The 16593-nt window shown below is 32.0% G+C and overlaps 1 protein-coding gene and 1 long non-coding RNA gene across 2 annotated transcripts; both read left to right on the top strand.

The window, feature by feature from the left end:
• Positions 1-6610: 6610 nt before the first annotated feature.
• On the top strand, positions 6611-8452 carry LOC103490455 (amino acid transporter AVT3B-like). Its single transcript, XM_008449967.3, has one exon. It carries the CDS (start codon positions 6920-6922, stop codon positions 8201-8203), a length of 1284 nt encoding a protein of 427 aa, XP_008448189.2. The 5' UTR covers positions 6611-6919; the 3' UTR covers positions 8204-8452.
• Positions 8453-11523: 3071 nt separating this feature from the next.
• On the top strand, positions 11524-14411 carry LOC103490454 (uncharacterized). The gene is made up of 5 exons (XR_007815649.1): positions 11524-13124; positions 13244-13427; positions 13505-13696; positions 13782-14148; positions 14230-14411. It is a non-coding gene; the product is annotated as an uncharacterized LOC103490454 (long non-coding RNA).
• The last annotated feature ends 2182 nt before the right edge of the window (positions 14412-16593 follow it).

The raw sequence follows: 16593 nt of genomic DNA, 5'->3' as shown, positions 1-16593 counted from the left end.
TAGTATAATGCATATTATAATCTTGTTTATGATTAATAAAAAAAAAGCATGACCAATTGAAAGCATTTTTACAAGTTAAAGTATGTGTTTTATGTTGCTTGTATGCGAGGAAGCCATTAGCTTTATTCTCATCATGAACTAGCTATTATGTGCACATAAGAGTCAAGGCAACCATGTGTTGAGTGGTCTGCATGGTGAGAAGGTGGTCAAATGCGTTGAAAAGTCCACATTCAAGCTGGCCGCCTGAGCAACTAGAATTGGATGTGAATTCTTCAAGGATATTGGTGGTGAAATGAATCGTCACAGTAATCTATGTGTGAGGAAGGTTCAATGTCCAGGCGAAAGGAATAAGTAGAGGCTAATGTGGTATTAATTTTTTTTAGCGCATATTAAGGCGTTGTGAAGTTAATCTTGTAAAATGATTTTATGTATGTATTTGTACTCAAAGATTTTCCTAAAATGTCACTCACTAAGTGTTACACACTTATGTTTTAAGTTTCTCTTTCCCAGGTAAGCGAAGTGAGGAGGTTGCGTAGAGAATGCAAGTTACTAGTTGAGTTGTGCTAGACTATAAGAGTTGTGCAAGGTGATGAAGTTTAAGTTTAGAAGTTCAAAGTTCTTAAACCATTACCTTGTAATTGTGCTAAGTTTGTTAGGAATGAATAAAGTTGTCAAGTTCTCTCAAGCTTATTAGTGTTACGTTTCCATATAGCAAAGCAAGTTCTTATTAAAGTTTTGTCTTAAGAAGTAGGCGTTCTAACGTTCTCTCTAAAAAAAGTTCAAGCTAAGTTTAAGAAAAGTCCAAGGCTAAGCATGAGCGTGCTAGCATTTCGTTTAGGAGTGTTGGAACTGCACGAGTCACGTTGAAGCCTGGAAATGCGAGGGAAGGACCTTCAAGTTGGGGCATGACGGTAACACTAATTACAATAGGATTTGGATTGTAGTAGACTCCTTTGATCGATTGATTAAAGATAACCTAACACTTACGTTGAATTCATAACTAAAGCCAAAAGTATATGAGCATAGAGGTATTGGTTCAACCAAAGAAAGAGATAAATGAAAGTGGAACCAAAATATGCTACCTACATGACAAAGACTACACTAATGAGCGAAATTCAAAGAGAAGAAGGTTGGAAGAGCGAGTCCCACCACGACCTCGACTAAGGTTATCTCGACCTCGATTGAGGTCATGGAAATACAACATACCAATCTACTCAAACATCCGAAAAAAATTAGGACAAACTTAGATAAAAGAGACAAAGATTGTTATTGTATGTACCATCAAGACCATGGGCAGTTCACAGGAGAATGCAATCAATTGAAAGATGATATTGAAGCATTGATCGTAATGGGAAAAAAGAGGAACGTGAGAAAAGATAGAAAATGGGTGAACAATAACCTAATATTGGGAATCAAATATGGTGAAGGTGGTTGGTTCAACTGATGCCAAGTGCGAGACCCATGCCTCAAAAGGAAGGGGCAAAGCTCGATCTTGCTCAACTGAGAGGAAAAATAGAACACTTTTGTGTAAAGATGTCCAGTAGTCATGTGGAGTCCTGTCAAGATTAAAGACAGAAGTGTGATCTTAGGGCTATCTTGGTACTTGTTCGATTGAGATGAAGGACAAAAAGCTTAGAAACTCGTGTAATCTCGATCCCGTCCTGATCGAGATTTGAAAAAAAGAGAAAAGTGTAAAGAGTTCTTGGGCAATCTCGAAGTTGTGTTTGGCTAAGACTTGAGGCAAAAGAAGTAGGCGTTTTAATGCTATAAAGGTTAAGCATTTTGGTGAAACGAGATAAGAAAGCATCAATGGAGATAAGGTTAGCATTTCAAGTGAATGTCTAATCTTGAGTTGACAATTGGCTACATGTTGAGCTTAAAATGGTAACATGGCCTGATGAGTTATAAGCCAACATTTGTAAAGTGTAGGTGGGACGTGGCTAGCTAAGAGAGGCTTAAGTGATGACTAATCAGATTAAAGAATTAGTATAAATAAGATGGAAAGGATCAAAGAAGGGTTATTATTTTGTTAGTTGCTGAGGTTGAGCTGCTTGCTGAGGAAATGATAGGCGAGAAAAGAAAGTGAACTGGGCGTTCTAAGAAGAAGGGAATCAAGTATTTTTGTAAATGACTTTCATAAAGAAAATAAGTATTTTGTGAGTGATTCTTCTGAGTAAAAAGAAATGTTATGAAAACGTTATTTCTGAGTCTGTAGTTATGCATAACACTTTTTGTATATCTATATTTGTTGTGTTGATATTGATGTTGTTATTTGAAAAGAGAAAACTATTGATTTCTATGTATGATATTGTGATGCTTGTGTACGAGTAAACCATTAGCCCTATTCCTATCAGATGAACTGCTATTATGTAGTGTGCACATAATGTGTAAAGGCATCATGTGGATGACTTGATCAATGAGAAATGAACTAGGAAAATTCCCTGATACGCAAGATGTTGATGAGATTAGTGAATCCCAGTAGTCTTTGTGTAGGGAATGATTCCTGTTCTTGGTGGAAAGGAATAAGAGGAAGCTAACATGTGATTTATGTGACTTATCAAATGAGGCATTGAGAGTCTATGTTTACAATATGAAAAGTGATTTATGTGATTGATTTGTATTCCCCAAAAAGTATTTCTAAACTCACTCATTAATTTGACTTACTTGTTAAGTATCCCTTCCCTAAGTTATCAAGTGTTGAAGCTAAGTAAAGAAGGGTAAGGCGAACAAGCTAGGCGTTTAGCAAAAGAAGTGGCACTAGGCGTTGATAGCCTAAAGTTTATGTTTTAAGCTATAAAGAAAGCATGACCTTGTATTGTATTTAGAACACTTGTTGTTAAGTTAATAAAAAGGAATGTTGTTATATTCCGCCATGTTGTGTTTATCAAAGTTTAAGTTGTGCTGGTTATTGAAGTTTTCCACCTACTAAGCGTTCAATGTGCTATCTCACAAGAGATAGGCATCGGGTCTAGTCGGCACACCTCCACTAGGTCGCATAAAGTGACTTTCGAGGCGGGGAGTGACACTGAAGCCCAGACAACATTATCATAAATAGATTTTGTTCTTTTACTTTAACATTTTTTATTTTCATTTTGAAACATGAACTAACTTTTCTTCATTATTTTAATAAATATTAGATTTTTCACAAAATATTTGTAATTGATACCCAAGAATATTTTATGTTGTGCAAATCAAATATTTTATGAGAAATGGGTTGTGATATGTTTCCCCTTCAAAATTGATTGACCAGGACAACAAAGCACTACATGTTAAAAGAAGTTATACTTTCAAGTTGGGCTAAATCTCACTACCAAACATGAGAATGAGGACTAATGTTATGGGTGATTCTGGATCAAAGGGTATAATGATATTTTGAAATAACAATGTCAAAAATAAGCATGATATATGCCAAAAGAGACATTTAAAGATCAAAGTGGGACCATAAAGGAAACTGGCTTGAGTTAGGCCAAGAAGTTAAGGCGGACCCTTGCCAGAGGTAGCTTGGGTCAAGTCCAAGCGAGTGGTTGAGGCCAAGGGTGAACCTTGCAAAATGCCTAATGGGGCATTTTTCTACGCATGTCCCACCCAAAAGTCACACTTGAATCCCCATGCATGTATAAATCGAGGAAGACCTTTGGTTGAGACTGAGGTTGATCTTTTCCCTTTGGCACACACTCTAGCCCATTAACTTGAGAGATAACCTATTTAGGATTAGGAAACCCATATAATCCTAGTTGGACAAAGATAAATAACCCTATATCAAATCCCTTGTAAATAAACTTGATTATGACTCTATATGAGATAACTTAGACATTCGACTTCTCTATTCTATAATTTTGATTTAGGTACTTGAACCTTTTTTTTTTTTTTTTTTTTTGCAGAATTTCTCTTTCTTTAATTACAAATTCAACTACCGGTATCATGTGAGGATTAGATTCGATTTTTCTTGGTCAAAATTTGACATCAACATTCTTTTTTTAAAAACACCATATATTGGAATAGAATTTCTCTTGAATTTTGGAGAAAAATTCGTACTTTGAATGGGGTGGCAGTGATCTTAGATGGTATAGAGATTAAAAATTTATGTAACAAAAAAAACAATAAAACCAATATAAAAAAGATAGAAACAAGAAAGAAATATTGTAGGAAGGGATCGGGTGGTTGAATTGAGTTTGATATTCATTTGAAGCTAGCGGAACACATTTACAAATATTTATAGAAAAATATTTACAAATACACTAATCTTAAAAAATTCTACCACTAACCTTGGAGTTCTCCTTCATTAGTTCCACCAAGTCATTACAAAACTGTTCTCCTAATTACAAGAATGCACTACTCTAAATTAACCCACCAACATAACTTAAAATTGGAAAACTCATAGTCATTCATTTACTTCCAAACCAATTTTACACTCATTTATGTCTCAACTTTTGTTCAAAATATTAAAAAAAAAAATTATACTCCATAATAGTTTTCAAATATTTTAAGAAAGTACATACATAATATTGCAACTTTTATGATAGAATATTTTTTTTAACGATTTGTAGAGTTCAAAGATTTTTCTAATATACAACTAACCAGCCTTTTGTTATTAAATTATCATTTTGACTATTTTAATTTAAGTTGTAATTCATGTTAGTCCCCATATTTTTAGATTGTTTAAATTTAGACTACACACAATGATTTGTTAATGCTATTCCTATACTAACCTCAAATTTAGTTCCAATATATTAACTAAATTGTCATGAAAAGAAAAAAGAAAAACATAAGTAAATATATTTTCAAAATTCATAAATATAATGCTAAAACATGTGCCCTTTTATTTTTTTAAATAAAAAAATCAACCACAAACTAATAGATATAACCAAATTTGATATTTATTTTTGGTACATGCATTAAATGGAATGGAACCTAAAATACAAAATAAAAAGGATAATTCAAAAACCTTTGTTGTTAGGATTTGAAGAAATATAAGCATAAACTGTTGTTTATGATGATTTCACATTGACGACAAAAAGATAAATAAAATAAAAATGATTTGCAATGCGTTTAAATGAATTTATTGCAATGGGTTTAAAAGAATTTTAATATTGTGAATTTAAAGATCCATTTGAAGAAATTAATATTTAAAGTAAAAACTGTCCAGTTCAAAATAATCTTATGAGACAAACAACCAAATCAATTAGTAAAAAGAAGATTCACAAGTTGTTATCTAATGCAACTATATTAAATCAGACTCCACAATAATATTTCCATCCTAAAATAGAATCAATCATAAATATTTAAAATTTAGGGATAAATGGAATGGGAAGCAAATTTAAGAATTTGAAACTAAAATGGTTGATCACCTAACCTTCACCAAAGGAAAAAAAGAAAAAAAAAAGAAAAAAAAAGTCTACTTTTCTTCTTAATCCTCTGCCTATTAATGGTAGAAATTGATAAACTTGTATCACTCTCTATCAATTTGATGGAAAATATTTATCTAAAATTTTGTTATATGTTGTAAATAGTATATCTAATTTACTAAATTTGATAATTTTTCTTTTAAAAAACATCTACATGCACCAAAATTAGAAGCATAATTTCATTTATAGTTTAATTGGTCAAATATAATTAACAAAACATAAACGTGAGTCACGAGACTTCGATTCAAACATTTATGTAGTCAACTTTTGCACATAATCATTCCTTTTAAATGAAGATGCATTATATAATATAAAATTTCCAAAAGTGCACTAGATATTCACACACATGATGGTGTAGAGACAAATCCAAAAGATCTACTTCTGACATTTGAATCCACAATTAGTATTTTGTTGAATTAGAAACAAAACAAATATCTCACATATTTTGTTTACCAAGTAAAAAACGAAAAGAATAAATAAATAAAAATAAAAAGTTTAAACTTCACTATGTTTTATTTCATTTGGTATAAGTACTTTTAACAAATCATAAAATGGGTCTCGACAAGAAGTTTATAGATGTAAATTCTACCGGTGTTCTATTTTATAAATTGTAAAATTGTACTTTCTTTTATGACATGAAAACGATTGCAGTTATTTAATTAATTTATATATAAAAAAAAAAATTGTAAAACTAAATTTAAGATTAATGGAGGAAGAAGGTAGAGACGGATATGAAATAAATAAATAAATAAATAAATAAATAAATAAATAAATAAATAAATAAATAAAAGAGTGTTAATAAAAATGCGTTTTGTTTTGAACATTTTTGAAGAAAGTAGAAGTCATATTGGGAAAAGCAGCAGTAGATATGAAAGGGGAGACGAGCATCCCAAATTTCCAACTCTAGAGTGTAGCGGAACCATTACATTATTTTAAGTTATTAATTCATACCCATCATTTATAGAATTTTGCCATTGTTAGAACACCTTTACTATATATATATATACACACACACACAATATCTACCAAGCGCTTCCTCAACACACATAACTCTTTTTCTTATTATAAACCATTTTTTATCGACTAATATAATTTAAAAGCAACTTTTTGGAAAAAAAAAAAAAAAACACACATTTGTTTTCTTCTTTCAAACAAGTGTGGACAATATTTTAATCTAAAATAATAATGATACACAAAAGAAATAGTTTAATATTCATTTCTAAAAGAGAGTAGCAAAATATTGAGGATATGATGACATTGTAATATCTAAGAAAATCCCAATTTTGTCTATAAAGTTTCGTAGAGCTTTCCGTTTCCCAAATTCCCAATTCATTTTCTTCCCATCGTTCTTCATCTTCTTCCCTATTTTCATCGCACTGCATAAGATTGACACCACCAAATCCCTCTCCTTCTTAATCTACCTTCAATCCCCTTTCCAATTTCCATTTCCATCCCACTTCAATTGCTTCTCATTCTCCCCATTGAACGGATCATTCTCCTCGACGCCCTTCTAAATGGGTTTCGATCGAGAAGCCAGTTCTTCATCCAATCGCCTTCGATCTACGGTGGCCAGAGAAGACACGCCCCTTCTCGGCGCTCCCCTCCCTCTTTCCTCTCAACCCAAGACCTTTGCCAATGTTTTCATTGCCATTGTTGGGGCTGGCGTTCTTGGCCTTCCTTACGCTTTCAAGCGCACTGGCTGGGTTATGAGCCTTCTCATGCTCTTCTCTGTTTCCTTCTTGACCTATTACTGTATGATGCTCCTTGTCTACACTCGTCGCAAGATCGAATCGGTAATCGGATTCTCTAAGATCAATTCTTTTGGGGATTTGGGTTATACTATTTGCGGTTCCCCTGGGAGATTTATTGTTGATCTTCTTATTATTTTGTCTCAAACTGGGTTTTGTGTTGGCTATTTGATTTTCATCGGTAATACTATGGCTGATGTTTTTAATTCTCCCACTGTTATGGATTTGAATCCTAAGATTTTGGGATTGGCTCCTAAGGTTGCTTATGTTTGGGGTTGTTTCCCTTTTCAATTGGGTTTAAACTCCATTCAGACTCTCACCCATTTAGCTCCTTTGAGTATTTTTGCTGATATTGTTGACCTTGGAGCTATGGTGGTAGTGATGGTTAAAGATGTTTTGATTATCTTCGAGCAGAGCCCATCTGTGGAGGCTTTTGGGGGATTTTCTGTGTTCTTTTATGGAATGGGTGTGGCTGTCTATGCCTTTGAAGGTATTGGGATGGTGTTACCTCTAGAATCTGAGACAAAGGACAAAGAGAAATTTGGGAGAGTTTTGGGTTTGTCCATGGCTTTCATTACTGTTTTATATGGAGCATTTGGAACTCTTGGCTATTTTGCTTTTGGCAAAGATACTAAAGACATGATCACTAGTAACTTGGGCCCTGGATTTATCAGCACCGTTGTTAAACTGGGTCTCTGTATAAACTTGTTCTTCACCCTTCCATTGATGATGAATCCAGTTTATGAGATTGTTGAGAGACGGTTCTGGGGAGGAAGATACTGTCTCTGGCTGAGATGGCTACTGGTTTTCTTGGTCAGTTTGGTGGCACTGTTGGTCCCAAATTTTGCTGACTTCCTGTCTTTAGTTGGAAGTGCTGTGTGCTGTGCATTGGCATTTGTCTTGCCTGCTCTCTTCCATTTCTTGGTTTTCAAGCAGGAATTGGATATCAAAGGATGGTGTTTGGACATTGGCATTCTGGTGTTGGGGCTTGTTCTTGGAGTTTCTGGAACCTGGTCGGCTTTGGTGGAAATTTTCTCTGTTAAGGTATGAATCATCAACCATTATTAACATCAGGTTTCTTTGTGAAAATGTGAATCTCCAATGTGCATATTTTCTGAAGTGTTAAGAAAATTAGAAGGGTATTCTCCTGATGGTGTGGCATTGAATAGAATTATAGCTATAGATGTTAATAAAGTGTTGAGCTATGTACGGTCTTTTGTCTGGACTATGATTTTATTTGTTAAGTTAAGAATGGAATTCAAAAGATCATTTGGTATCTTTGAAGGATATTCATATTCATATTCCATTTTCCATAATCCATAATTCATATTCAATTCTTTCTTTATGGAGAATAATTGCATATCTTTTGTGGTGGATAAGATCAAGTTATTTGAAGTTGATAATGAATAACAAATCCTGAAAGTTGAAATGGTTTGAATTTCTGTAGAATTACTGCAAAGTTTCAATGCTTTCCTTTCTAATTTCTATTATTAGAGCTATAAAACTCAAGTTTGGAAGCTCTTGTGAAATACACAAACCAAACAGAATGTCTAGTGTTCCTACAACTGTTTCTGTCATATGTATTGAGTAGTTCAATGATTTTGTTCGATACAATATGGAAATGTAACAAGGATCAAACCAAATCAAGTGTTAAAAGAAAAGATTCGAAGACCATCAACTGAAAAGGAAAATTGTTCTTTTGATTTGTTCCTTGAATCAGCTGAAAAGTGAAAAGTAAAAAGGCCTATTTTAATCATTAAAGAACACCCTGCTTCTTGAATGAGATTGCAATGGAAGCTTAATTCCAAATCATCAGATATTAGAAGTAGGTTACATACTTACAAGATGAAAACTATATAGTATTTAAAAAGAAAGGTTTTAGCTTTTGTACTTTAAATTAAAGTATTTGAGTCGAAACTAAGGTTCTTTCTTAGTAAATCGTTTTGGGATTCAGTTTTATATTCTTAAAAATTTCTTTTTTATTCTTTTCGATCAAGCATTCCACCAAAAGTATAATATTTATCTTTATCCCCAACAACCCAAAATATTTGAGAATAACAAATCTTTTAATGTTGTTATTTTCAAATATTTTACTAACAAATTTTCCACAATACATTTTAGAAAAGAAAATTCTAGATCGTAAAAGGATGTTTGAAAGTGTTTAATTGGTTATTATAGTTAATAATTATAATAGTATACAAGGTAGCAAAAACTAGTAATACTATAATTAATTATAGATCATAATAGGAATACGAATTATTATAATTGGAGCTAGTTTCATCCACTTGAAGTTAGGGCCAAATATTTCCAAACGTCGGGACATTGGAAATAGAGAACATAAAGGAAGTAGAGTTGAGTGTGACTAAGTGTTTTTATACGAATGCATGTAATACAATTTTTAGTGTTCTTTAAAAATTCAAAATAAAGTTTTGATTATCTAAACAAACTTTGTTTGAACCATAAACTTTCAAACTTCATCATGAAATAGGTTGAAAGGATTTGCCAAATGGAATAGTAAAATTTAGATTAAAATACCATTTTAGTCAATTTTCATTGAAATTGATTAAATAATTATATTAATTTTCATGCAAAGAATACAGTATTTGAGTATATTATTAAAATTTTCTAGTGAAAATGCTGGTAAAAAAAAAGTAAAAAGCAATGAAAAATATACAATAAACCAGTAGGAGGAGCTAATTTAAGATTTATTGAAAGTTGACTAAAATTGAAAAATATAAGAAATACAATTGAAAACCCTAGAGTATAGAGTATAGAGACCAAAATTAGTATTTAATCTAAAATTTATAGGAAAATTACTTTCAATGAAACTTTTATTTTTATTTTTTTTTTCATTTCAAGAAAGCGTTTTAAATAACATTTTTTTTTTTTTTTGCTATATTAGATATAACATCTCGCCGACATTATACATTTTAGAGATTTTTGCTTAACAACTTTAAAGTCCATACATATATCCAGATTGATAAATCGGTCATTTTCCTTTTGAAATGCTGGTTTTAATTTTTGTATTTTCAATTTTTTTAAAATAATAATTTTGGTTCATGTTATTGAAATAGATTAATCCCAGTTTGGTGTTTTAAGAAATTTAGTAAACAAGGTTACATGAAGTAAGTTAGTATGTGTATTAAGAATGTTTATGTACAAAGAAAAACAATAAATTTAGAGTAGAGATTAGGCCTCAGACATGATCTCCACCTTAGCATGTGTAGTTGGAGTCTAGTTTATTGAATAAGAAATTTGAGAGATCCATGATAAGTTGTACAAAAGAAATAGGAAGAGACCTGGGTGAAGAAACCCCATGAGAGATAACTGAACTTGAGTCGCCTATTCAAGATCATATTTTACGCATTTTTTGCTCTCTCGGACTTTGGCATCAAATTAATTGGTGTTCAGATTCTTTTTGTTTTACAAGCTCTCACATTCTTCTTCTTCTGCATATACAAATGTATTGTTATCACATAGATATCATGTACAGTAACAAATAAAAATTGATGTTTCATCAATTTTGAGAATCTAACTACATACATACACACACACACACACACACACATATATATATGAGCATGGATATAAAGTTAAAGCTTCTCCTGTCTAGGTTGGTATTAGATATTTTATCAATTTCCCTTTGTATTATGGGTATCATTTCATTAAAAATTTATCTTACTTTTTTTCATACACTTAAAAGAATATTTTTGAGTAATAGCTTCGAAAATAAATTGTGTACAATAACTTGTAATATCTTCTTTTTAAACTGTTAAAATGAGTTTAGTTCGGTGGTAATTTTTTATTATTCTTGCATAAAGGTGGAATGGATCATTTATCCATGTAAATGGGTAATAATAAGTATATTTATAAAAAAAAATCCAAAAGTTTAGATTAAATTCCAAAATATAGCTCTTTCATACCTAAATATTGTTAAGAATTTAAACGTGTTTGTGGGTTTGGAAACAAACTTTTCAAAAGTATACAATCCTAAATGAAATATATATGCCTTTATATACACATATATACTATTTATTTTATTGTTAAATTCGTATGTGATATTTTGAGTATGGTGAATGTTTACAGTAGATATTGACACAAAATTTAAATATATATAATCATTTGTTTTATTAACAATTTAGTGATGGGTAATATCTCTCATTTTTGTTCCAATATTTAGAATTAAAAAACCGATTTTACAAATAGCTAACCAACAATATTAATTTTACACAAAACCTAAATTAGATTAAGTATTTTGGGTCTAATTCTGAGTCAAACACTTAACAAAAATCACTATCACCTAATTTCTCCAAAATTAATTTCAAATGATTCTATATTTTTCTAAAATCAATTTTTAGTTCATGTCAAACACCGTCATTTTTAGGTAAAATGATTTTGACAAGAGAAAAAGTGATTTTGACAATCTCAAAATTACTCCCAAACACAACTTTAGTTCTAAGCATGTACTAGTGTGTTAATATGAACAAGATTTCTAGTTGAAAAAAATTTAAAATGGAACATTGGACAAAAACAAGTTTAATGTAAAAAGAAAAAGTAACATTGCTAGGATCAAAATTGTTCTTTTGTGAATGTTTTTTTTACTAAAAGAAAATTTTTGAAAGATTAGAAATCATAACAGAACTAATTTGAGAGTTGAAGGATCCAATCAAACATTTTAAAGGTTTAAAGATTATATTATATATATATATATATATATATTTAAAGGGGTTATGCGGGAAAAGTCTTTACATGCTCCTTTTGTCTCTACAGTTTTTATGAATTTCCACATTATTCTTTGTCGAGTGGTTGTAATTTTTCGAGCATTTACCTTCGTCAAGTGGTTGTGACTTTTCGAGTGCAATTGATGTTAAGAGATAGAACGGAATAGATGTCATTTGGATGCATTTGTTCGGATTGGAGATTGTTACACATTAAATTATTAGGTGTAATGATTATTTGAATGTATATGTGAGATGCTTGTGTAAAAGAAATGCAAAATAAAAACTCCCAATTACCTAATAAATAAAAACAATGAGATTCAAAGTTTAGAGAAAGTTTTAAAAAATATATTTAATTGAAGGAAAGTAGTAACAATGCAATCATAGCATGTACATTGAAGATACTGTATATCTGGTGTAACTTCATGGTATAACATTAGAACAAATAATAATGAGTTATCTAAAAAAAAATAAAACTACAAAATATAACGTCCATCGCACCTGTTGCTCAATTAGTATGAGTAAAAGATAACATAGTTTCACTAATGGCAAAATTGATGAAACTTTTACCGAACATAGCAAAATGTGATATTTTATCACTGATAAGCGCTTACAAACACCGATATAATACTTCTATTACTAACAGACACTGATTGAAGTTTTCTAATGGTGTCTATCAATGTCTATCATTGATAGAATATGAAATGTTACTATATTTTGTAAATATTTTAAATTCATTTTGTTATATGTGAAAATGCCCTTTTTTCAAATGGATATTCTCATATATTTTTTAATTTTTCGATTCTTAGCTTACAACAAATTTTCTCAACAACCAAAATAGAAACCAAAATTTTAAGTTAAAATATTAAATCACATAAAATTTCACAAAATTTCCAAAATCATAACCTCCCCATAAAACATACCAAAATGATAAGCAGTCAAATGAAAAAAGTATTCGGCTATCAAGGCACACTCAACTATTAATGTAATTTTGTTAAAATATGTAAGGCTTTGAAATAATTTGGCTCTTTATTTATTATAGTTCTTCTTATTATAGTTCATATACCTTAATTAAAGTGTACAATCTTATTATTTATTTATTTTAGATAAGCAAGTGTTATTGAGCTCGTTAGTTTTTCGTTCGCTTTAACAGTACCATCAATGTATTAACGCGAGATACTTTTCCAGTTCGCTTTCTTAAGTGGGATGATGTGACACCAAAGTACATTGAGCTCGTTAAGGGTGGTTTACAGGTAAGTTTTTAAATCACCCGTACATATATGTTACCTATACGTATATACATATACTCAATTTTAATCTGTGTGTACTTTTCTTTTACACCAATTGTTCTTTCTGGATTTCGCTGATCCAGCACTTACTTGGTTTGTTGAGCATCAAATGTTCACCATGTGGAAGGAGTTCAAGGGATAGAACCACCGCCATTTTAAGAAGTTCGATGATTCTAAACAGGCTCATGCTAACCCACCCCAAGATTGAGCAATCGGGTGCAAGATTGGCACTTCCTCTATGACCACTACTTCACTCGATAATTTCAGGTGATTTAGTATTTTTAATATTCTCAAATGTTACTTCTTTTGTTTTTTTATGTAACATTTTGATTGTATGCATGTAGGAGCAATTGTTGATGAACAAGGCTGCTAGAGTGAAGCAGTCCTACAACCACAGCAGCGGCGCAAAGTCGTTTTTACAACGACAATACGAGCTCACTGAACAGCGGGATCATCTAATCCATCGTGTGAAGTTATTTAGGAAAACACACGCTTGGGATGGCCTGTTCGTTTCACAGGTGGCTGCTGATGTGCATGTAAGTTTATAAGTTGTCATTTGTCTTGTTTCAGACAACAATTTATTTACACGTTTTACTTAATTAACAAAAAAATTATTTGCAGAATCAAATGCCGGAACTCCAGTCCCAACCTGCCCCATAAGGTTCTCAAGCACTCTCTGGGGACGAAATATGCGAGACTGTTTTGGGTAAACGATCAGGCTGTTTAAAAGGTCTTGGTTGGGTCCCCAAGCTAAAGTTTCGACATGCTGTTGGCAATTCTTCATCTACATCTGTCGAGCGAGAGCTAGTCCACGTCAGGGAGGTTAATGAGGAGCTAAAAACTTGTCTTGAGGTTGTAGAAGAGGAGAGTAATTGGAAGCAGGAAGAAAGTATTCGCTTGATAGAAACACAAACTTAGCAGATGGAAGAAATGAGGAAAATGATTAAAGACCTCTATCGGGCTTCAAGAGAACCTTAATTTCATTGAGGTACATAATTTTTAATTTTTACATTCTTTAATTTCATATTATTGGTGATATATATTTAAATTTAATTTCGTGGCATTGCAGATTCGAAGGCGTGGGGACTTTCATGGGACACCAGCATAGATTATGTGTTTAGTTTTCTGTTTTTAGTTTAAGTTTTTTGTTTTCAGTTTAAGTTTTTCGTTTTCATTATGTATGTAATTTCTAAACTATGAACATGTATTTTTGAATTATTTTTAATATAAATTTCATTTGGTATTTCATTATATTTACGTTTATTGTTCTTCATATTTGAATGCATTTAAATCGAATTCGATTTCAATTTGTAAAAAAAAATTAAATAAAAATATTTAAAAATATTATAAGAAGGATTTCTCGACTCACATTATATGTCGCAATTGGTCGTTCTGACGATGTGATGTCGTCAAAAGGTTTGTCGATGCCATGTTGGTGGTTGATGTATGTCGACATACTTGACGACATTGGTAGTAACCTATTTGCTATGTCGCTATCAAACGTCGGCAGTTTCCCAATGTTGACGTGTTGACCATGTAAGCGAACACTGCGTCGACAGTACCCCATTGCCGACGCCGGCCCGTTAGCACGTCAGGAGAGCCTCTCACGACGCGTTTCTCATGACGTTCTTGTCAACATCCGTTTCTACATCGACGTAGCCTCTTCAAAGACATTCCTGGTTTCTGCCAACACATCTCTGTGTCGGCATACCCCCTTCTTCTTACAGTGATTGTTGGAAGTTTTTGAATTAAAATATATATGAATCGTTTAAGAATTAAATTGTATGTATAAATGGAATTTGGAAATTGTAATAAGTTAGGGTTTAAAATTTTTAAATTGTTGAAATAGTTTAAATACTTAAAAATTCTTATTGATTTTTTGTTGCTATCTTGCAGTTATGGTTGCATGTAGTTTATTATTTGTGAATATGATTTGTTTGTTAGAATTACCTGTTAGTTAGAATTATGGTAGCCTTTAGTGTTTTTTAATTTGTTCGCAGTGTTACATATCTTCTAACACTTGTTAGTTGGAAGTGTTAGATGAATGTTTTAGTTTAAACTTAGATATAGTGAAAGTTGGGAGACTGGAGACTTGTAAGGTGTAATATTCGTGGAGTAAGCTTTAGCATTTGAGAAGAGGAATATAAGACTAATCAAATATATTTATGTTCTAGGACTTTAACAATGGATAGGGGTTTGATGAAACTTATAAATAAGTTAGAGTATAGAGAGGGAGTGTCCCAATTTTTAGAGGTTGCGAAGTATCATGTTGATGAGTACAGACAAGCAATATGTCCATGCAAGAGATGTATGAACTCAAATTGGGACTCATTAGAGGGTATAGAGAGACATTTATTAATGATCGAAATATCCCCCTATACAGATTGAGTGTTTCATGAAGAGCCAGTGAACTTGCATAGAGGTATAGAAAGATTTGATGAAGTAACTAACAGTGACTCTTTCCATGAAGGAACTAATAATAACCCTTTTCTTGAAGACAATGAAATGTTGGATATGCTGAATGATTTACAAGCTTTGATTGAACTTGAAGAAGAAACGATAGAGAAAGGTTTGGAGAATGACATGTCGTTTAATAGTGGTGTAGAACAAGAGACGGTTAACATATTTCAGGAGTTATTAAACCAAGCATGTTGTGAGCTATACCCTGGCTGTTCATAATTTTCATCCTTGAACTTTTTGGTTACGTTGATGCATGTGAAGGTTATGAACGGTTGGAGCAATAAGTCCTTTGACATGTTGTTAAAGATATTAAAATGTATGTTTACAATGTGTAGTACTAATATCCTTAGCTCATTCTACGAAGCCAAACAGAAATTGCGTAACTTGAACTTGGGATACAAGACTATTCACGCTTGTAAGTACGATTGTGTAATGTACTAGAAGGAGTTTGGGCATTTGCAACATTGTCCAACTTGTGGTAAGTCTCGGTACAAGGTTAGTCCGAACAGAGGGAAAAAATTCTGCACAAGGTATTGCTACACTTGTCGTTGATACCAAGATTACAAGGATTGTTTATATCGCAAGAGGGCTCGTCTGACATGAGATGGCGTAAGGATAAACGAGTCAAAACAAATGATATGTTGAGAAATCCAGATGATGTAGAGGGATGGAAGCATTTTGATTCTGAATTTCCTTAGTTCGCTTTAGATCCACAGAACGTTCGTTTGGGATTAGCTTCTGATGAGTTCAATCCGTTTGGGCAGAGTACCTCTTACAGTATGTGGCCTATGATGTTAATTCCTTACAATTTGACACCTTAGAAATACATGAAAGAGTTCAACTTTTTTATGTCATTGCTAATACCCGGTCTAAGATCTCCTAGTAGGAAAATTGATGTGTACCTCCTACCATTGATTGTGGAACTGAAAGAGTTATGGAGTTTTGGTGTGCGTACGTATAATTCTCTTACTAG

The sequence above is a fragment of the Cucumis melo genome, chromosome 11 (assembly GCF_025177605.1).
Source record: "Cucumis melo cultivar AY chromosome 11, USDA_Cmelo_AY_1.0, whole genome shotgun sequence".
NCBI classification, from domain to species: domain Eukaryota; kingdom Viridiplantae; phylum Streptophyta; class Magnoliopsida; order Cucurbitales; family Cucurbitaceae; genus Cucumis; species Cucumis melo.
This window is presented reverse-complemented; position numbering and strand designations above follow the sequence as displayed.

What these genes read in the sequence shown, in the direction of transcription:
- LOC103490455 (XM_008449967.3), top strand. Translation starts at nt 6,920, where the DNA reads ATGGGTTTCGATCGAGAAGCCAGTTCTTCATCCAATCGCCTTCGATCT.